This window comes from Centruroides vittatus, unplaced genomic scaffold (genome assembly GCF_030686945.1).
Source record: "Centruroides vittatus isolate TY-2023 unplaced genomic scaffold, ASM3068694v2 scaffold_464, whole genome shotgun sequence".
Taxonomy (NCBI): domain Eukaryota; kingdom Metazoa; phylum Arthropoda; class Arachnida; order Scorpiones; family Buthidae; genus Centruroides; species Centruroides vittatus.
This window is the reverse complement of record NW_027122710.1, coordinates 950,793-975,155: the sequence shown is the minus strand read 5'-3', so window position 1 is coordinate 975,155 and position 24,363 is coordinate 950,793. Positions and strand designations below refer to the sequence as shown.

Sequence of the window (24,363 nt, the reverse complement as noted above, 5' to 3'; positions counted from 1 at the left end):
AACGCAGAGCCTTAAGATTACAATTTTCAATAGAAAAGTAAGTCAATTATTTACATCTAATTTCTAAAATTTATATAACATACAATTGATTTTTTTTGTTTGTGTGTGCAGAAATTGATGATGTAAACTTCAAAAAAATTTTATATATATATATATTATATACTGAGTTTTTTTTAGATTTATAAATGGATTTTTTTGAGTGAAATAAGTGAAATGAGCAGTAGTTTTGTTTTCATTTGTTCGAAAGAGGAACTAGGATAAGACACTTTTTATTTATTTTCTTCTAAGAAACTCCTTTTAAATATCATAAGAGATATTTAAATTAATATTTTTTTTCCTTTTAAATAATTAATTTGGTCACTAATCTGTTAATTATATCACTTAATTTCCATTTATATATATCACAGGGATAATTAACTCAATCCTATCATTTATCATATATAGAGAAAAACTATCACAGACTAGGACCATAATACAAACTTTTGTAATTTTTTGTGACTTTTTTTTACATTGAATTTTATAGATTGCTTTTGAAAAAAATCACAATTCAAAATGTCAATCTACAAAATTATCCTTTCATCCTACAATATGAAGAATTGTCTGTTTTTTTTAAAATATCTAGCAACATGCAATTCTATATTTATTGTATAACAATTTTTTGAATATTTTGCATATTTTATAAACTGTTCCTTTCATTTTACATATATATATATTGTTTCATATTTTTTCTTAATTCTGTCTTCTTAAAATTTAAATAAATGGCTAAAAGTTGAGAATTTATATATATATATACATATATATTAATATATTTAAAACCAAAATTTGGCTTTTATTATATAATAAAATTGAATTTTTTGTTTTTTTTAACCCTCAAATGACTGTACTGGAACCCATTATAAAGTAAGCTTATCCAACTTTCTTCCTCTTTATCCACATAAAATGACAAGAAATTATTTTATTTACTTTTTTTTAAAAGGGAAATTGGGTTCTAGATGAAAGTTTCATTTTTTTTTATTTTTGTGTTTTTAAAATATTCCTCTCTAGAATTTGAAAGAAATAAGGCTTCAACACCTAGTGCTTAATTCATTTTTTTGGCACAAAGAAGTATATTTTTCGTGTGTTTGGTTTTGTTTTTTGTTTAGGTGCGAACATTAGAACAACAAGGATCATTGATGACAGCATATTGAACAGGAGCACTAATTAATAATGGTTGAGAGTCACGACCTTGTAAGTCAATAGTGGCTAAATTTGATGGTTTTGATGTAAGTATTGATGTTCTTTTTAATTTCATTGCCGTCAACTTCTTCCGCTTACTTCTCCATTTCAATTTTGTTTTCCAGCTATGTGTTATCTGGAATTAATTTAATTAAATTTAAAATACTTTGTAATGTTATATAAAATTTCTTTATAAATCTATTTAAACTGCAATTCATTTCTATTATAAATAAAACATACTTACTTGAGAGCCATTTTATCAGTATAAGTTACAAAATTATATTTATAAAAATATTATATTATCTAAATTAATTCAAATTTTATATAAATGCTCTTAAAATTCTTAATCTATTTATTTAAAAAAAATTATATTTTTATTTAAAGGTGACATTTCACTACATTATTGACATAATTTATGAATTATTTCATTTTTCTTTACAATTTTACAATGATTTTTACACATTAAAACAGTGTAAATATATCTTAAAAAGTTCATTTTCAGTTTAAAATTTTGAATATATAATGAGAAAAATAAATATAATTTATGAAATAATATTAAATAAATAAATTTAAAATAATTAAAAAGTTAAATATAATATTAAAATACCTAAATTAATATTTTTAATTTCTTAAAAGTAAGTATAAATTAATATTTTTAATTTCTTAAAAGTAAGTATAAATTATACATTTTTAAAACAGAGTTATTTTCTAGTAACATTTCCTCCTGTTATAGTAAACAAATTATATAAAAGATTTCTTTCTAGTTTCTACTGTATAGAATAATACAGTAGGAACTTCATACCTATTAAATATTTAGACAGAAAAAGTCAACCTTTTTATCCTAATTAATTAAATTCATAAATTAATCTATAATTATTCTTTATAGGAGATTAATATACTATATATATATATATAGGGCAATGCTGTAATGCAGTGAACAATTATATAAGTCAGTAATTTTTGTTTTCAATTCTAGAATAAAATAGATATTTCTTTGTGATTAATGGAGAATGTATATTGTATAATGTATAATTTATAAAGTGAATTTGTAATTCTGAGCATGTTTGCTGATGTTTTAATATTATAGAAAGGGTAAATATTTTTTTAAACATATAGATTGAATAGAGAATAAATATTAAATTAAACTGAGATTTTAGTATAAATATTCTGATTATTTATTATAGTTGTTATATAAGTTATAAATTCTTATTAATTTTATTTACAATATTTTCTTGTTTATCTCAATAAATGCTGTGAAGGAGAAAAAATAAATAAAATTAAATATCAATAGAGAAATATCATTCTGTTTTCATTTTATTATACAGAAAATGAATAATTGAAATATAAATTTCAATGAATTTAAAGAAATTATAAAAAATTTATAAAATTTAGAGAAAGTTTTCTAGAAATATACTATAAAAAGAAACCAAATACCACAACCTTGGAGATTTTTACAGTTAAATAATCGATGGAATTTTCTTTTTTTTTTAAATTATAAAATATATTTAAAAAATCATCTTAATGTAATTTTCTTGAAACAGTTCCAACATTCTGTCTTCTAAAAAATTTAAAAATCTTGTTTTCATATAAAATATATAGTATAATATTTATATTCATATTATAGAATGGATAGTCACTTTTGAGTATTTAATTTTCTCTTTATTGAGTTTTATTTTACTTGTATTAAAATTTAACTGATTATTATTCACAATGTCTTTTGAATTGTTTCAAAACAAGGTCCTTGCACAGAACCTGTCAGAAATACAATTGCCTAATATCAAATTATCACCCTGTTTATGTAGTTTTAGGTAAAGCTAACCATCGTGTACAACTGACCTCAATTCGTGCTAGTGTAATGAAATCTGAAGGATAATACCATAGAGAAATTTTTTGAAAGTTAGTCATTCAAATGATATATTGTTAAGAATAAACTTCAAGAGAAGTGTAAGGATACTTAATTATCAAAATACATAGCAATGAAAGTAAGAAAAGATGATTAAAACAGAAACAAATAAGAGATAATAAATGATTAATTCTATTTTATGGTTTGATTATGTTTTTTTTTTTTTTTTTCTATTATCACAATTATTTTCTATGTAAACCCATCAGTTGGATTAATAAGTTGAGAAAAACAAGTAAATTCGTCAAATTCAACATGTAGAAATTGCTGAAATGATGAATTTGATATCAGAAATTCATTAGTTTCAATGACCATACATGCTTAATTTGCTGTTTCAGTTGTAGTATTTCAATAATAAATCTAAAATAATTGCAATTTAAATTGAATTAAATATTTTACTATATAATTTACTCAACTATTTATTTATATATTATTTAATTAATTCATTATTTTAAAAGATATTCAAATTAGTTATGCAACAAATATTCGGTTACTATTCGGTATTCGGCCTATTTTTCGCTATTCGGCCAAATACCGAATACCTAAAAACAGGAGTAAGAAATTACAAAAACACAGTAAATTAATCATTTTGGTAACTTCTATTATTGCTGAACATACATTTCAAGTTCGACAAAGCGCAATTTTTTGCTTATTTATCTAAAAGATCAAAGGAAAAATAACATAACTAAGTTATTTTTTAAGAGATCAAAAACAGGTAACAAATCAAATGAAAACTATCTACTTATTATATAGTTTAGTCATCTATATACTCGTATATAAAAGAACAAGTCCTGAGAGGATAATTAACGCAGAGCCAAAACTACTGGTGCTAGAAACTTAAAAATTTGAGGGTGTGTTCCTTTTGTAAAGTTTAGGCGTGCTGAGAAAAGATTTCCCATTTTACAATTACACGACTCATAGCCTGGTGATAACGGAGAAAAGAGACAGATAGGACGTCGGTATAAGTCACAGTTATGATTTCACAGATTCGAGACAGCTTGGTAGCCTGAACGGCCCCAGGCTTTCGCCCGTGCTCGCTAAGTGACTTTCATTACAAGCATTTAGCTTTCCGAAGTCTACGAGAACAATTATTTGGCATTGACGGCCACGATTTTCGCGCCAATAAGCTGCCTCGACTTGTTCGATTATGTTATCAACTCAATTTCATATTTATTTTCACATTTTCACTTCGCGGTTCTTCTCTGTTCTTTTTCTGTTATTTACACGTGTAGACCATTTCATTGTTATCTACATTTGATATAATCACTTATCACATACTGCCATGACGCTCTTGTCTGTCCGCTACAACTGTCAAGAATTAACGCGATTTGCGCGATAGATAGGCCAATAGAGAGCAGGTTGCGCGATCCTTGCCATAATGCGGTTTGCGCACCAATTTTTCGTACGTGCGTTAATCAAGCCGAATAGTTTGGCCGAATATTCAGCTATTCGGCCACGCTCCTGGCCGAATATTCGGTATTCAGCCTGAGGCCGAATAAACTATTCGTTGCAACATTAATTCAAATGCCAATTCTTCAGATACATGAAGCTTCAAATGCATTAAATATCATCATCAGACAGATAAATAAGAATATGTGCCATTATAAATGAATAATCATGAAATTTTTAAACATAATTAATAAAATTTATTAAAATTGCATTAAATTAAAATTAGAGAGAAGCTGGCAAAGATTCTTGATGGACTTTCCCCTCACTAGAACCAGAAAGTCCTATATTTTCAATTATACTACGATATAAAATTTAAATAATAAGAAAAGCTTAAAATGAATAATTCTGTTGAATTAACACAGAAATTTTTATTTTAAAAATATTTAAGTTTAAAAACACTAAGACACATTAATTCAAAATTAAAATTCTGTGTGGTTCCAACTGTTATAAAATTGTTACTAAAAAAATACTATTTATATCATTAATTATTATAAAAAGGCAAAACACTTAATTTTGAGGGTAGAGATGAGTTTTAAAAATACTGTAAATGACAATAACAAGTAGAATTTTCATTAAGTCTGTCCTCACGGTAGACACAATCCTTTCTATTTCCCCATCCCCTTAACCTTTAACCACCAAAATTTATAATAGAATTAATGCGCCATATATTGAAATAACCCTACCAAGTTTCAAAAATTTTGGTTCATCCAGTCCTTAGATATAATGCAAAATAGACTTTGACACAAACAATTCTGTATGGGATTTTTTTAGATTTTAAGGGTTCTTGAGTGTTCATGTTTAAATAATAAATACTATTTTAAATTTATTAATAAATTACCGACAATTTATTCTAAATATTGTTATCATTGTTGAAATTATTACTGAAATATTCTATTTCAATTACGATAAAACTTAATTAACTAATTCACATTTAAATATTTTAAGTAAAATTCTGTATTTTCGTAAGGAGTAATTAATTATGTTTTATTTTAATTGATTAAAATAATTTCCACAATAATAATATTTAGTGTAAATTTTATTTCTTAATAATTTAAAATAATATTTATTAACTAAGTTTAGCAAGAAGTCATATTATCAGCCATTAATTTTATTTACTTCATCGATTTCTCTAATTTTATTTAAACTAATTTTAACAAATTTCACTAAACAACTTCATTGCGGGTACGAAGGGGTTAAACATTTTATAATCATCTTACCTCTTTATCCAAGACACAAAAATATATAAATATAAGAATACCCTAAAAAAAATTAAATTAAAATTAGTTTTAAAGAATTTAATAATTAATTCTATAAACTAATTTTATATCTTATTTTAATTAATTTAGATAAAGACTCAATTATTTTGAAATTAATTTCATTATTTAAAATTAGAAATAATGTGATTAAAAATATTTTTTACTGTTTAAATTATTATTATTATTAGTAGTAGTAAGGATTGAGCATAGTCAAAGGTCTAGGATGATGAAAGAAAGAAGATGAGGGATGAGGAAGAGAAGAAGGAGGAGGGAAGGCTGAGAAGATAGAAGGAATTTGCAAGTATAAAAAATAAATATATTTGTTGAGAAATGTTTATTAGAATAACTATAAATATCGTTTTAATATCTAGATGTTTATGAATATGATAAATAATAAACAGCAAGAGTAAAACATTAAATAAATTAAATTAACAGAGCATTTTATTCCACGATGACTGAAAAAATATAGTTTATATGGGTTAACCCAGGTTTAAATTGTCTTTATCTTAAAAAAATTATCTTGGAATAAACAGTTTTCACCAATTCATTCATCAATTAATAGAATATTTCAAAAGAAGAATAACTGATTTTTTTAATGGTATAAAGAGAAATTATGGTGGTATGAAGGTATTCTAACTACTCAACAATATAAAGATGAGATCGTTGAACCTTAATTAAGCTTTTATTCGTTATCTGGATTTCTTACTTATGAATTATGGATAAAACAGAATAAATGGAATGATCAGAAAGATCTTTGAACCTGAATAGGGTAAAGAAGATTTGGAATGTTCTAACAGATGGATTTCAAACAGCCAGGATTCCATTTTTTGGTATGGTTCCATCCCAAAAAAAATTTCAATAGCTCAGAACTGGAAAACTACAGTCTTTCAAGAATAAGATTCTTTGTCTAATAACTTAATTATCACATAAGAATATATTTATAATAATGTAGATAAATATATTAAAAAGTTATTCCAATATCATGCTTGGATTAAAGTTAAATATTATAATTTTAGAGTAAAAGTTAAGAGAATAAATTTATAAATTTATAAATTTTGATAAAAACTTAATTCTGAGGGGTCCCATACATTCTTAATTAAGTCTAGAGAAAAATTTTATGCTGAAAAAGTTGTTAAAGTTTGAACTATTGAGCTGGTTTGATATGTTTATTTATCTATTTTGCTATTTTGATTTTAAAAAAATTTTTGAATATGTGATTAAACTATTCTACTATGATTGGTTTATATTCAATAATCTTAAGCTTTAATTTTCCTGTATTTGTAAACACATTGAACACAATGATTTTTCAAGATCATTTGACCCTAAATCAGAATGACACTTCGATCGTCATGTCCTACTGTAATATTGACAACTATATTGAATAATCATTGTTTGATTATTCAAGATTTTCAATATATAGTTTCTTTATTATCAGGTCAAATATCCATTTATCAGAAGAAAAATCCATTAATTTAAAATCAATATTTTCGCAAATGTATTTTTCAATAAATCACAATCTTTAAATCTCCAATAAATCTTGGTAGCAGTTTCTTCTACTTCGTTTCTACTTCTACTTCGTAAAATTCTTCCCATATGGTATAATAACTTGGACTATTGTATAAAATTATATTATATTAAATACATTTTTATCTTTAAATGAATAATTTTTAATGAAATAATTAATTTTAAACTTCTTTTTTTCTGTCTTTGAATGTATTTGAATTCTACATTTGGTTATGTTTATGGGGTTTCGGAATGAGGAGGATATAGAGGTGGGCCACCTCTTAATATAATTAAAATGCGTTGTCATTAGACTTAGGTATGTGCTCAAAATTTCAGCCTTTTATCTTAATTAGAAATGGATGAAACTTTGAGTTCCAAGACTTGAAGACATAGCACAAAGCAAGAATAACCTGAATTGTATTTAGTTTTATGTTTTAAAAGTATTGTATTATTTTTAGATATAATAACGAAGAGGGATCACTAAGACGGTGTGATCGAAATACATTTATATTAGAGAGAGAATAATAATAATAAACGTGTCAAATGCTATCGTAATTACTTGGTTTGTTGCGGTTCTAGACAATTGAAATTCGGAATAGATCTGTACCAAAATCACCTGGTTTACGAATTAAGAAAGAAGCAATGGAATAATCGTATATAGATTTCGGAAAATAAAATTTTATGTAATACATTTATTAATTTTTTGGCTATTAATATTTTTAAATTCCTACTATTAGTTCACACTCTCCATATATATTATATATATATATATATATATAATATATATATATCTTGTTCAAATTTTCAATCGTTAATAAAATACTTTTCATTATACCTTCTTAAGCCTTTTTTCGAATTTCCGGTAGGCTAAGTACTAACATTAACGACCACTTTAACGTCAGCATACAACTCAGAGGAAACAACATTGAAACGCGGGTGTATTACAAGCCCGACTACATACCTATGTACGTACCTGCTGGGTCTGAAGACCCTTATCCGTATAAGATTGCGGCGTTCAGGGCGTTAGTAGGAGGGCGTACACTCATAACTCTAAAAGGGAGGACACGCTCACAGAGCTGGCACACATAGAAGACATAGCCGCTAGCCATGGATACAGACGTGGCCTAGTCCGTAAATTAGCGCGTAACTTCCGTAATACAAACGCGGCACATCACGCCGCAAGGGCACGGGATAGGTCGAAGTCGGGGCCGAACCAGCGCACGGTGGTCCAGTACAACAGAGGTATGCATGACATATACAAGGAAATAGCGCGGAAGAAGGGCACCGATTTGACGTTCTCAAGAACCCAATCGATCTATTCGCTACTCAGGAACGCCAAGGACAAGCCGGATTTTCTAAGAGCACCGGGGGTGTACAGTATCCCGATAAGGGATCACAGGTCCCAAACGGATTTAATATACATCGGATCTACTAAGAGATCCGTGAAAAAGAGGATCGCGGAACACAGGTATGACGTCAACAAGAAAAGACACACCACCGCCCTCTCGACCTACGCCACCGACCCCGATATAAAGGCAGATTTTGATAAAACCAGCCTAATTAAAACATCATTCGACACGGACCGCATCAGGGCCTTGGAGACCCTTGAGATTTACAAGGCGTCTAAATCAGGGAAATGCATTAATTTCAAAGATGGAAACGTTTTATCATATGCGTGGAGATATGTCTCCGAAGTACACCCGCAATGGTAGCATATCAGAGTAGTGTACTATTCATGTACGGATGTACGCAGTCATTTTTACGATTATATTATAGGCATTAAAAACAAGTTGGATCGTTCGCAATTATGGCACGCGGTGAGAGGTTCGAACGTTTGAACTTTGAAAGAATTCTATTGCATTCTTTCTCGAAAACCGTCGAATAAAACCTGAGGAAGATCGCGGAGGCGATCGAAAACGTTAGTTAAGTGGTCGTTAATGTTAGTACTTAGTACCGGAAATTCGAAAAAAAGGCTTAAGAAGGTATAATGGATATCATATGTACCGGTATGAGGATTGTTTCTAAAATACTTTTTATTCATCCACTCAAGTTCAAATACATTTTTTAAACTTGTAGTGGATGACACTTGATGTTAATACAGTTTTTTCAAATATTAATTCATTAATTAAATTTAATTAATTAATTTTAGTTTTATATGGGAGAAAAAATTTCTCTTATATAAGATATTTAGCATATGTATATACATATTTATATTAATTGTACAGTATTATTTAATAAAAAGTAACTAGAATAAAATTTTTCTTTGTTGACCTAAGTAGGAATTGACTTTAAAAATTTTTTTTATATTACTGGTTTATATAAGTTTAACTTAACCGAAAATAGTGTAAAATTCCACTTCAATTTCTGATTCGTTTGCAAAATCCGGTTTCGGATGGAAAATGTAAAGATACTGGATTTGATACCCGGGGAAAAGTATCGATAGTGGTATCGACAGTATCGGGGTAGGCCCGTTGCTTTCCCCAATATATTTCATTAATAATTTCGAATTTACTCGCAAAAATGAAAAACGATTGCTGGAAATATTTTTAGTTTTTGCTTCTTATAGTTTTCTTCTTGTTCACTTTTAGTTGAGGGGAAAAACAATCACTTTCGCTTGTTCCAATGCATCACAATTAGAGATATGGGAAAAGTGCCAAAGGCAATATATTAATTGTTTAACGTTGCTCGTATTGGCCATAATTACAGGATATCAACATAGTACTTTACAGAGTATGATGAATTTCTTAAAAATAAAATAAATTATTTGCATTGAATTTTATTAACTATATTGACTACGAAAATAATAACTGTTTTGTTCTTTATATATTATTCCACATTTATACTATTCACTGTTATTTTAATAAATTTATACTTGAAAATGCAGTAATTTTTGTGTTCTATTAAAGAATGATATGAGGAATGAACAAATGCAAAATATAATTTTTATATTATATTCTTAGTTACTTTGAGGAGATAGAATTATATTATAAAATCAGTTTAAATATAATTAATCTGTATATTATTATAAAAATTACCTGAGCACTGTTAGTAAGAGAATAGGTATATTGGAAGACATTGGTGTAGGTGGCTTCGAGTGACAGTACGCCAAAGAACCAATTAATGGCGACAAAAGGCAATAATGTTACACTTGTACGCAGAGATATCCTGTAGAAAAATAATAATTTTTTCAGTAATTTTTTTTTACAATGTCATGTAAGCAGAGTCGGATTTACACATAAGATAAACAAGCTACAGCTGGATGTCACTGTACAAAGACCGTTTAAGTTAGGACCTCGTGTTTTATTATTATTTACTGGGTAAGAAAGGCCTCTAATGTACAGGATCTTGCATAAAGAATGCTGAGAACGTTGTAATGTATATTAAAACATTGGAAAACTTGTATCCAAGTTCTACATTTGTCCATTAGAATTTCTCAATGTGTACCCGTGTCACATTGCACACTTGCAACCGATACTCAAATTCTTCCTAACTTGCTATATATCCATTGTCACTCTTTCCATAGCAGCCACAATTTTACAGCTGCAATTTACGCACGTTACACAATGATGAGTGATTCCGACTTTACAAATTGAGAAACACAAAACGCCTCTACAGGAGTCACCATTTTCTTTTACTGTTTACGGCGCTTGCTACAGGTAATAAACAGCAAGACGTTTAAACGCAAATGGGAGATGAAACTCGGACAATTACTTCATCGATTAGTGTACATCGCATGCCTTTCCGATAATAATTAACATAATTAAAGTAATTTAAATGGTAGAATTCATTTTGGAAGATCTTGTTCTATAACTTAAAGCCATACTACATTAACCATTTAAAAAAAACCTCCATCTTACCTCATTTTATCGATTTCAGACTTGTGAATAACTGGTCTTTGGTCGAAAAATGTTTTCAGAGACATCACCATTATAACAGTATTTATCTGCAAGTGATAATTCACAAATACAGTATATATCTGATACTAAAGAACAGGAGAAAAAATATCAGAAATCTTCAAAGAACCATACCATAATTAGAAAGGTAACAGGAACAACAAATGATAACACCATCCCACGATGAATCGAAAGCCAGCAGCTATAAATTAATTGATAATTTAGAGAAAATAATGAAGATTATTATATAATAACATCCATTTGTTACTTACTATCTGGAAGTTTCGTAACCTCTAGGATTGACAACAAATGAAATGATGACAATAAAAAGAGGACATGTCCATGAAATAAAAAAGAATCCACGACTAAGAGAATCTTGACATTGATTTAATCGACGATATAAATGCATACTGTAGATAAGTAACCAGAAGCTCGTTACCAAATGAAAATAATGCAGAGTCAATGCTACAAAATGGCAAACTCTCTGAAGAAAATTCAAGAAAAAACAAATAAATAAATAAAATTCTTCATTATTTTAACATCAAGCACAGTAAATAAATAACAGCTTTCTAATAAAATTAATTAAATGTTCATTAATAAATAAGATTTTAAAAAAATTAACTAGTTTTATGTACTTTAAGTTAAATTATAATCAGAGTTAATTATAACTCAATGAAAGTTGAGTGCAGATGACAAATTCGATTAATAATGTGAAGATATAAAGTGATTTTAATATTTTTATTGATTAATTTTTTTCCCTCTATTTCTCTCTCGCTTAACGTTTAATGTGTGTTTATAATTAATCTTCACCGGGATATTTTAAAAATTAAATTATCGACCATTTAATAAGATTAAAATTGCGATTAATTACTTAAATAGTTTCGTGGTATTTTAATAATTTTCCTATTGGTCAACCTCAATTTAAACAAAACAGTTATATTTCTTACGTAAAAAATTATGTATTTAATTAAAATATTACAAGATTATGTTGCTTTAATGAGTAATTTCAATGTATTTTTAAAAATAATATCTACAAATTACACAAAAAATCCCGACTTTTTTTTTGCATTTCTTGATATTTCAAGGTTCCCTGAGTCCAAAAATATAAAAAACTGGGGAGTCATTTTTGACCTACCGCCATACTTTCCCTCTGTTATATAACATCACATGAAAGTGATATCGCGTACTGAATCAACAATAAGTTAATAAGAGAGTGAATGGGGTTTCTTTCTTACCTCAGGCTACGCACCTAGAAAAACTACTGACTGGTAGATTTGGATACGAAATAATTATAAAGTTGCTGTGCTAAAATTAGAGGAAATTATTGATGTATTTTCTTGTACACTGATGTGTATAATATAAAGTAATTCGGGTGTATTACTCGTTAGATGTAGTACTTATTTAAATTAATTAATTGCAGAAAGAAATTTAGATAAACATAATACGCATCAACCGACCATCTCAAATTCGATTAAAATAAAATTATCAGCATACAAACTCATTATTGTTTGTTGGTTATTTAATTGTTGCGAGGTACTAATGCATATAGTCGTATATGCATTAGTACCTAGCAACAATTAAATTGTCACAATTACGTCCTGACCCCGAACGAGGTCAAAACAAATAAGTAGATTCCTTCCCGTAGATAAGAGAAGGAATTATACGTAATTATTATTTTAACAATTATTAAATAAATATTATTTATGCTTCTTAGCGAAGTGAATATTCTATAAATCGTTTGATAATGCAAATCAAACAACAGAGTTGCGTGTTACAAAGAGAGTTCTGTTTCCAGGGTGCTTCAAAGAAAAATTATAAAATTGTCATTAAGATAGGAAAAGTTTTATTTATTTACTTTTTAAGCTACTTGTGTATACGTTACCATGAAAACGTAATTAAATAATCCCTCTATCTAGATACAAATGTCACTAAAACTGTGAAACACTTTGGATCTCGAGTCTTTTACTAAAAATAAATATGAATACTACAAGAAATATGTTATATAGAAATACCATAAATTTAAATTATGAAATTAATCATTAAAAAATTACAGCTAGGAATTAAAGGATTAGGAAGGTAAACAGTGAAGGATAATATTAAATATCAGTGTAAACTTTTACAGATGGTTTTACAACTGGCTATGGTCTTATCAAAGAAAACTACAGAATTGTAGAAGTAGAGCAATGAAAGAAGTAGAAAAACTTAAAAAGAAATCTAGAGAAAGAACTATAATATTGAAAAATTACAATACTAGACACACAAAAGTCTACAGAAAACCTTACAAAATTGGAAAACTGCAATAAAGAAAGAGTTTCAAAAAGTCTACAAAAATTGAGGAAGAAATACAAAGTTGGAAAACTACAATAAAGAAAAAATTATTAAAAAAACAGCAATATCTAAAAAAGAAATACTGCAAAATCGAAGAAATCGAGTAGGAAACAACAAGTAAAACTAAAAAATCGAAAGGAAGAACTACAAAATTGAATTTGTAATCCAAGGCATTTCTATCAATCGAATCAAAATCTGAGAATGGAAGAAATTACCTCAATCTCTATAAAAATAACAATAAAAATTCAAGATCAATTTATTGTTGGATCGTATTGACGAAAATTATCCTTTAAAAACAAGAATAGTCGCTATATAGAACAATAAAAAATGTTAATACACTTTTATAATTATAAAAAAAGTATTTTTAAAATAATCTATTAATAAAATAATAAAAATATAACAAAATTTTCACAAAAATATTAATAAAATATAATTTTCAATTTAATACTACAAAAATTCTTCAAGACCCTCCGTCGTAAATCGAAATCTAATTACTCGTAGACTTGGCATAATAAATTGGAATTTAATTTTTGGAAATGAACTTTTAATTGTACAATACTATATCAATATAGGGGTTTAAATATAGCATTCTATAAATCATAAAATTGTAATACAAGACGGGAGTTCAAGCCAGAGGTCGTAAAGCGGGGTCTGTTCTTTGATCGTTTTAAAATAATATTTAAAAATTATATTTATTTCTTCATTGCAATTGATTTTATTTCAAATATTTTAAATATGTTACAACCAATAGATGATAAATCTACTTTTAATAAATTAAAAGTAAAGAATTTGAAGAGATAAATAAAAAACAATGGATCGTGTTACAACTGTTCCTCAACTAACATCGGAAGAGAATGAACATGACGTGTTCCACTCAGTTAAATAATACCATCAGAAATTTTGGGCTATTCTTACATAAAAAGAAATCAAAGATGTGAATTGTTAAGCGGATATTGACGAAGGAACACTGAAAGAAGTGGAAAGATTTTGCCATTTGGAAGTATTTGTTCGTGAAGACAGCAGGAAAAACATCTAGACAAGTTTACAAAGATTAAACCTTTGTGAGACTAAACCTAAACAAGATACAATTGTCAATTGATGTTTTGATTAAATTTAGTACTTCTTTATGGCAACAAAAAGTTGGAAACTTCATATTGATGACGAAAATAAACTATTCGCTTTCAAGATGAAACGTTACAGAAAATTACTAAGCACTCCCTATACAGATGACATCATAAATGAGAAAATCAGAAGATAAAGTTAATAGTGTTGACAAAGAAAGGTCAGACATCAATAACAAAAATAAAAAAGAAAATAACTAAAATGATTCGATCATGACCAAGTCAATGAACTCACCAAATAAGTTCATAAGGGAGACGGAGAAAGAAGAGACCGATAAAATTAAGAAGTAAATAAACATATCTCAGATTCAACAAGGAAATTCGAGAATGAATTGAGAAAGAATGTCCCTGTTTACTCTCCCTAAATTATCCAAGCTAGAGTATGAAAAAGCAGAATATGCATAAATCAATTAATTATTTTAATAAATCATAAATAAATAATCAATTTATAATGTTTCAGACCAAAATACTCGTACAACACGTATGAAGTTTCGATAGTGACATATTAACTCGAAAATATACAACCTAAATCCTCGCTTTACGACCAGTATAAAATCTCTATATGAAATGTCGTACTTAAAGCAATATATAAATCAAAATATTTATCTGCAAGAATTTGGCATTAATCCTATGACAAAGATAAGCTCGCCTTACGACGGATTTCTATAAAGCAGAGCAGCCGTAAAGTGAGACTGTAAGACTTAAAAACATGGATCATGCTGCCTTAAACTTCTTTTAAACGCATCATTAAAATAATAATAATAATAATAATAATACATATTAAAATATGTTCACCTGATTGGCAGTAGAGTTCACTCCAGTCATAAATATCACTTGAGTAACAGCTATAGTAATAACGATATTCAGTAATATAATCGATGATTCTGGCAATTCCCTAAAAAAATTATATATTTACTTACTTAAAATTTAAAAATTACATAATTTTATTATTTACAGAATAGATTTTATAATATGATATAAAATATTTTATAAATACACAAGCTGTCGATGTCACTCTTCATAAATCATAAGTGACATCTCGACAGATTTATCGAGTGAAATTTTTTGGTTCAGAATATCTACAAACCTTAGGGCATTTTAAAAATTGATATTTCTCGATGGTTGATTGGGTGAGAATAAAAGCGTAATACTAGGCGCGGTTAACAAGCGTGTATACTGCGTTATGATTGGCCGAATCTCGTTAATTAAAAAGTTACCAGCAAATCAATTCTTTACACTTATCAGAATTTATTTATTTATTTATTTTTTGTCTCCAGTGAATTATTTTTAAGAAAATGCGTCGATTTTAAACAAGTTTAACTTAAAAAATACATAGAAATTTGTTATGTTTAATTAAATGTATTTGGTCTCTAAAATATTAATTTAAATTTTTATAGGTTTAAGTGATTCTAATTTTAATCAATAAATATTATAAAATGTAATTTATAATTATTTTAATTATTAAACAATAGTTAAGTATAATATACTTGCAAATTAAATGAAACTTTAAAAATTTAGCACGTGTTATGTGTATATACACCCAAAATGAAGAAAAAAGTTAAAATTATCATCGATAGATGGCAGCATTTACCAGATAATTTTACTCATAATTGCTTTTACTAAATAATAAAACACAAATTAAGTACATAATTTAAATTATAATAATCTTTAAAATAATATATTATTAATTAAAATTTTTTAAAATTAATTTTATTCACAAAATCAATAGTTTATAATTTATTTGGGTTTACACACAAAGTATTGTTTCTAGTATTTAAAACTAATTTTAATTCGCATATTACTAACGATTTTATGAATAAATTAATTATTAAATCCTAAAGAATAAGAATAATATGACCGGCATGACTCTGTAGCTAACAGGAAAAACATGATGTACAGGGGCAAGACACTACTGAAATTAACAGCATTGTGACGAAAAATTGCCAAATAAATAACATAAATTATTTTAAAGCCAAAAATCTTATTAATTTAACAATATCTACACAGTAATACAAATGTTTTATTTTTATTATTAAATCATTTTATAAATTATTTCAATAAAAATTATTAATACTAATCAAATAAAAATAAATCTTTTAATGTTTTTTTATTATAAAATAATAAAAAGAAATGTTTTCTACAAGTTTATTGTTATAAAATAATGAGTTTATAGGAAAAAATTTAATTTATTAAATCATTTTTAAAGATATTTTTAATTATCATCTTGCTGAATAAATTTATTTATTATAAAATTATTTAAAAGAATATTTTATGAATTTCTTTTAAAAAGAATTATATATTTAAATTTTACCTTAATTTTAAATTTAAAAATCCATTTTCAAAATTAAATTTAACCAAAAATTATAATAGATATACATTATATTAAAGGAAATGAATTTTTATAATATATAAAATATAATTATAAAATTTTTCATTTTAAATGTAATTTTTTGAAGACAAAGCAATGTAATTTTTAAATTCTATATTTCATTAATTTAATTTTGAAATTGTTAACATTATATATTTAATTTAACAGGAAAAAATTTCAAGAAGCTTACCTAAAATGAGAAACATGGACAACCAGAGTAAAGAGAACAGCTGCTAATGAAATAGCACAGCTCAACATGATAGGTTTATTAATGACAGTTAAAGATAATGGATGGAACTATAAAATAAGAATATAAAATATATTATTTATTATATTTTAAATGTGCAAAATCTTATAATATAATACTCTAATTCTTCGTTTATTAATATAATTACTGTTCTTATTATTTCAAGTGCAATAGTGACTGGAAATAATCATGCTGACTCCCTAAGCAGTGAGTTGAGTTTGTTCTCATCCAGGACACTGAATGTTTTCTCTAGGATATTGCTTGATGTGAAGGCTCATGAAGATCTGGGTGGCACTAATGGAATTCTTGTGCAGATTCTCGTTTTGTGATTGTCTAAACACAATAAAACAAACTTCCCTCGCTGTTCAGGGGCCAGCATAATTATTTCCGTTCGTTATTACACCTGAAACAGTAAGAGTAATTACTCAACATTTGCCAGGCGGCTTTTTGGCCATACTCTATAAATTGAGAATGCACATGGATAATAAAGGTATACATTTGATTATAAATCGATATACCGTATTTACTCTCATATAAGACGAGGTTTTTATTCATTTACCACAGCTTCAAATTCCTAGGTCGTCCTATACGCACGAGCAAAGTTCTTTGCGTTTTTGCAATAATTTTTGTGAACCGTGTGTTCGCATTTTTTACCGGATGCTCACCCTCCGGTGTTTAAGAACATAAGTATTTTATCTGGATCGTTTAAGTCGTTCTTATGTATTATCAGGGGTAAAGACGAATAGCAATAGAAAAAGCAAAGCTTTTGAATTCCAGATTGAAATTCCAAAATCACACGGGAGCCCGATATAAGTTTTAATTCATTCCCACGTGAAAACGGATGATTATTCGGCAATCAGAATTCAGAGAAACTCGTAAGTGTAATCGACGGAGAGTGGATTCGACTGTTAAGAATAGGCAAAAAAAGGTTTCCGATTGTCCAGCTTTACATGAATAAATTATGTTGTCGATTTTTTAAGATTTTTCCTTAAAGTTTAAAATGCCAGTAATTTTTGCGGGACAATGTGTGCATTTACGTTTATTTGATAGTTTACTTATGATTAAACGAAATAAAATTAGAACTGTATTAATAAATTTAAGTTTCTTTATTTTGATCTTTAAAGTCACACCTCGTCCTATATGCGAGATCGTCTTATATTCGAGTAAATACGCTATGTACCACAGATATAACAGTTTTTACATTATAAATTAATCAATAAATTATATATTGCCATTTAAAGTTGAATGACAGTATACCATCTACACTAAGTATTATTATATACGTAAATTGTTATGATCTGTAATGATTAATACAATGAATTCGTTTGTTAATGACTAATGCCATAAAACGTCATAACAATTTATTATTATAGTATATAGTATCATAGTAAACGTATACTTTATGTAATGCAAATGATCGTGATGTGTATATGGATGGATATCATCATATAGCCATAACCATTACTTAAGTATACATATATATTATTATGATATAATGAGAAAAGAACAATAAATTGTATAACCATAATGTAATGTTTCACATATACTATAACAATTATAAATTTAATTAAAATTAATATAAAGGAAGCTTACATAATCAGCAGGTTTTTGCAACAAAGTGACAGCACCACCAATATGATGACATCTACATACATAAAACATATCTGTGTGTGATGTTAATGTGCAGTGCTCACTACTCCATAATCTAAAAACACAACGTATTTTTATAATTAATTAATTATAATATCAAAACATCTGTAATATCCATTTAATATGCATTATACTTAATAATATTCACTATTGGCTAAAACTGAAATTACGATTTTTGATTTCAGCCAATCGGCGTAATGAAATAAATTAAATTTTTAAAGTGTCTTAACTTGTAAAATGTTCAAGCTGAAAAATTACATATACGCTACTTTTTATACGTAAAACTTGAAAACTTTTAAAGATTTTTATATTAATTATCGTTATTAATATTCTAGACACTTTATTATAATTTGTAAATCTTGATTTAATGAATTTATTTAATAAAAAGTAAAAATAAACACGCAAAAAAACCTTCAAAAAATATAACAATTTTAGAAGCAATTTATCTTTCTTACTTTTTAAGTGTCTCTAATATTCCACATTCTGGTAAATTATAATCTTTTTTATCCTTTAAGAATGTAAAAATTCTTATGAAAATACATTTAATTAATCTTATTTTTATACATTAAAAATTCTAAAAATAATTCATTATAAGAAATAAGAAAAATGAATTTCTTGTATCTTCTTGAGTCATTAATATTTATAATGTATACAGGAAAAAAAAACAAGAATAAAACAGAAACAAACTCACCGTTATCTTTTTAAATATTAAATCAAAAGGAGCAGACATTGTATATCCAGTGGTACTTATACTTCTTACAATAACAATATCACTGACTACCGAATAATCTTTGATGTTTAACAATTCTCCTAGGTTTTTCAACCAGATCACAATGTATATCTCTCCTTCGTTATCTGATACTAATTTATTAAATATAAATATTTAAATTTAATCATGATATTAATAATTCTATAGAAAGAACACGACTATAGTAATGTTTATAAAATAGAAAATAAAACTTAAATTAATTAAAATTAAGTAATGGAGTAATGGGATAGAATAGATCTTTCAGGAGGGCTTTCAATGAGAAATTGGTCCTATTGAGGTGTTAAACACGTGAAGGAAACCGAAAACTTCACTGGACAGTCCGGTGGTGAAGCACGAACCCGCGACTACTAGGGTTTTATAGTCTTATCCACTTGGCCATAGATGGGATAAAATTAAGTAATAGTGCAATATCAATTCCCAAAAGATATATTTTTCTTTGAATGAATTTGAAACAGTAAATAGCAGCACATGTTTATGCCTCATTATTTCGCTTCTCAATTTGTCACTAGTTCTTCATCACTTAAAATCGATGAAGAACTAGTGTGAAAGTCTGAGGAAGTTGACAACGGTTACAAAGCCATCATTAACCATAAGGCAGCTGAAATTATGTTGTTAAAGTAAATTAAATGCTTTGACAGAAAGAAGGGCAGAAAACACAACTATTGTTTTTGAGTAAAATTCACAAAATTGCCTCTGTAAAGACTAGGAATGAGCTGAAAGAAAAACAGATTACTGATAATTTTAGTGTAAAAATTGAACTTGAATATGTGTTTGGACTTGTGTTTCTAGACACATATTTAACATTGTGTATCTATGTTAAAATACACATGATACGGATATTTTTAACTTTGTATAAATAATTTTCAGGAAACATTCATTAACAGTTTTTTAGTTTATCCATTAAATGGCCGACAGATATAATTAGAATATATGATATGTTATAAAAGGCATAGAGAATATACCTCGCTGCCTTCTGTAATATAACGATTAATAGAGTATTTAATAAATTATAGAAGAGACGTGGGTTCGGACCAATTTGTACCCATATCCAGTAACTATTTGAATATAGTATGCGCTTATCTCGTTTCGTAATGTACCAAATAATAATATATCTGGTCTGAACCTCATCTTATAGTAGGGTGTTCAGATTCTAACTGAATCCGAACTCAATAATTATTTATCACTGAATTTGCTGTCACTGAGTCACTTCTACAATATATCACTTAATTAGAATGTTTAAAACGATTTGTAAGACGTCAGTTCATATATCATCTGGACTCAAACTGCAATTATTTAAATAAAATAAACTTATTTATGACTGGAAAAACTTCAAACATAAGAAATAAATTCAAATTTTATTTTTTTTAACAATTTAAAAAAAAAAGATTATTTTACTTTAACGAAGTAATTTTCTCAGTGAAGTTACAATTCAGATTTTTTCATCTTATTTTTTCCACTTAAATATGCAAAAATTTGAAATTAATTATGAATAAGTATGAAAAAATGAGCAAGAAAGAATATAATTTCATAAAAATTATCTTTTTTCTTGTTTATTATTAAAAATTTTCTTAATGAAAACAAGATTATCCTCCTTTTTTATTATAAAATCACGAAACATTTCTTTATTAAAATCTGGAATTAAAATAAACATTTAATTCAGAGACGTATTAATGTAGGATTTTAAATATTAATTAATTTTAATTTAAGGTTTTTTAAGGATAAATAACTTAAAAACCCCACTGGCAAGTAATACGATAAAGTGCTGATATTCATCGAGAAAAATAACAGACATTTCAATTTAAAAATCTAAAAGATGTCTTGAAATTACTTTGATTGTTTTCAATTCTTTAATGACATAAAAATAACAGAAATCAGAAAGAAAAATCAATATATTTTCCTCTGTTCCTTACGAGAAATCAAAGTTGTAATTTATTTACAAATTCCAAATTACGAAACATGTTTAGGGTGGAACTAAAATAACGATTGTTATCGATAAAATAAACAGGAAATTGTCGGCAATCAATCGATCAACTTCACTAATTTAACAATTTGGAATTCGCTTTGATCTCATCTAACCAAAATCTTATACAGAATCACTTTCAGATAATTGAAAAATTGGATTAAGATTAGAGGTAGTGCTCCAAGTAACTATCTTGATTTCTATTCGTACTTTTTGTTACTCTTAAATTTAATTATTTGTTATTTTATTTCGTTGAATTTATTTAAATTTTATTTAAATAAATGATGTATTTTAAACTGCTTACAAATTCCTATAAGGTAAAAAGAATATAAAATGGGGAGAATTTCTTAAGGCAATGGAAATGGAAGTGGAGAAAATTCATAAAATGAGAGGCAAATTATTACTTTTTTAAGCTTTAACGGATGGAAATTAAAGCATTTTTTCTTAATTATCAGTTTATTTTTCCAAAATTTGTTATAGAGTAATGAATTTTTTATAATTTTTGTAAAAATAACATACTTTTTGTTTGTTGCAATGTGCTTCTAATATCTCTCAATAACAGAATTTTGTAGATGATATATCTTGAATTATTTTGAAAATTTAAAGTATAAAAGATAAGGTTTACTCGTGTTAAAGCTTTTTATAACTTTTCCCTGTTAATGGAAACTAGTGATCATCATAAGCTGTAGATCTCGAGATGTTTGGCTCAAGCTAAACAAGTTTCCAGAAACTGCTACAATGATTCTTTGTAGACATTGAAATTTCTTGAAACAAATTCTACTCCATGTTTAACGTTCGAATTTGGAGGAGAAATTACTAGCAATGAAGGGGATAAATATCGCATTCATTAGCAATCAATTTGCTACTCATCCATTCATTTCTAGTCCTTCAACTTATTATTAACTTCTTAATTGATTATATTCATATCAAGTATATTAATTGATTTGAATAAGGATACCTACGATGAGAGAAAATTAGAATTTAATAACGGCTTAACTCTTTATAATAAAATATAATCTGATAGTAAAGATCACAAAAAAATAAATAAAATATCCAAATATTTAATATAAGCAACCGAACCACCAATATTTATTTTTTTAATATTGAGAATTTTTGTCGTATTATTATTGAATATTCTTTATTGAGGAATGTGATAAAATTTATACAATGGCCAGGATGAGGCCTCGCCTCATTTGCAGTGTAAATATTTTCTAATGGTAAAAATTATTGGCGTAAATATTAAAAATTACACTGACAATAATAAAATTCTTAGCAAAAAAAAAAAGATTCACTGCTCAGAGAAATTAATTCCTCTAAACCAGAAGAGGAAGAGGATAAAGAGGAGTGTTTAAAGGTTAAAAGAGGAGGAGATTCAACACAGAATAGTAACTTTTTTGAAATTTTAGATTTAATAAATAAATTTGATCCGTTCTTAAAGGAACATATTGAGAAATTTGAGAAAAAAATGGTAGAAGAAATATATCCTACCCAACATCATCGCCTTTGTGAAGAAGTTGTAGAAATGATGAAAAGAAAGGTGATTTTTTTCGAAAAAAATTGTAAAAGAAGAGCTGAAGTTTTATGTGATGAAGTAACAAAGTTTTAAAACAGCATAATCTTCTATTCTTAAATTATAGGGGTAATCTTATGAAAACTGGAAAATATAGTAAACTTCACGCTGCACGCTAGAATTTGAGAGACCAATCCTTTGGCAATTTTGCATGGGAATTCCCCATAGAAATAAATTTATTTTTTCAATTTTGTACAAAATTTGTAAAGCTTTTCCTTCAATATATATATACTTGTACGCTTTTAGCTTCAAATCGTAAACGAAAGATTGGAAAATTGTTCTAATACTTGCTGGTCGGCGGGAGTTTATGCTATTTTAGAATTAATTAGAGATTATTCATTCATTTAAAAATAACTTAAACATTTATTTTTAAAATATATGAGAATACAGACGCAAAAATATAAACAAGTTCGTTAAATGAAAGTATTTGATGCCGGATGACCGGGTCTGGAGACCCAGGGTTAAATCCGGTCTATAGACATCTAAAGCCACCCCTATTGTGAGTCTAGTCGAATCCACAATGGTCATGGCAAAAAGGCCCTTCTGGTGCCCACAGGGCGGAAAGAGGAGGAAAAAACTTGATGCTTTTAAACTATTTTTAAATGGTATTTTAATTTTAATAAAAACAAATAAGAGTTTTGTAGAAAATAAGTATTTATTATTAACCAAACCAGTGTTTAAATCAGTTTTTTCAAACTGGCTTCGAGGAACCTTGAGATTCCAACACAGAATAATATATGGAATTTCCTGAGAAAAAAAATGCATAACGGGGCATAATGAATGATGCAGTATCATGAATAATACTGCATAACGAATTTATCAGCGGTCGTAATTTTATACGTTTGGCATTCAACATTAATCATTGAGCTATTGATAACGCGTGCAATCCGTCGCTGCTTCAGTCCATATCTTCTAAAATATCAGAAATTACTTATATTTTAACATTTAACTTCTAAAATACACGTAATTTCTGGTGTTTTGGACTGATTTTGATTTGTTAATAAAATATTTTTACGTTAAGGTCCAGAAATTTCTGGCTCAACTATGATGGAGATGAGATATGAACAGTTCCAGTAGGGGTTTTCAATAGTTCTAGATATTTATGCAACCTTATTATTATTTAAAATAAAACAA

The 24,363-nt window shown here is 27.0% G+C and overlaps 1 protein-coding gene across 1 annotated transcript in view; it reads right to left on the bottom strand.

The window, feature by feature from the left end:
* Positions 1 to 1,071: 1,071 nt before the first annotated feature.
* The window catches only part of LOC136989276 (adhesion G protein-coupled receptor L4-like), a 48,287-nt gene continuing 24,995 nt past the window's right edge, over positions 1,072 to 24,363 (bottom strand). The window contains exons 8-18 of the mRNA XM_067287395.1: positions 19,622 to 19,791; positions 19,386 to 19,438; positions 18,874 to 18,985; positions 17,224 to 17,330; positions 15,461 to 15,560; positions 11,489 to 11,700; positions 11,352 to 11,418; positions 11,181 to 11,266; positions 10,359 to 10,488; positions 5,782 to 5,823; positions 1,072 to 1,351 (exon numbers count right to left, since the gene is read on the bottom strand). Coding sequence (XP_067143496.1) covers positions 1,139 to 1,351; positions 5,782 to 5,823; positions 10,359 to 10,488; positions 11,181 to 11,266; positions 11,352 to 11,418; positions 11,489 to 11,700; positions 15,461 to 15,560; positions 17,224 to 17,330; positions 18,874 to 18,985; positions 19,386 to 19,438; positions 19,622 to 19,791 — 1,292 coding nt within the window. The 3' untranslated portion in view covers positions 1,072 to 1,138. The remainder of the gene's footprint in view (positions 1,352 to 5,781; positions 5,824 to 10,358; positions 10,489 to 11,180; positions 11,267 to 11,351; positions 11,419 to 11,488; positions 11,701 to 15,460; positions 15,561 to 17,223; positions 17,331 to 18,873; positions 18,986 to 19,385; positions 19,439 to 19,621; positions 19,792 to 24,363) is intronic.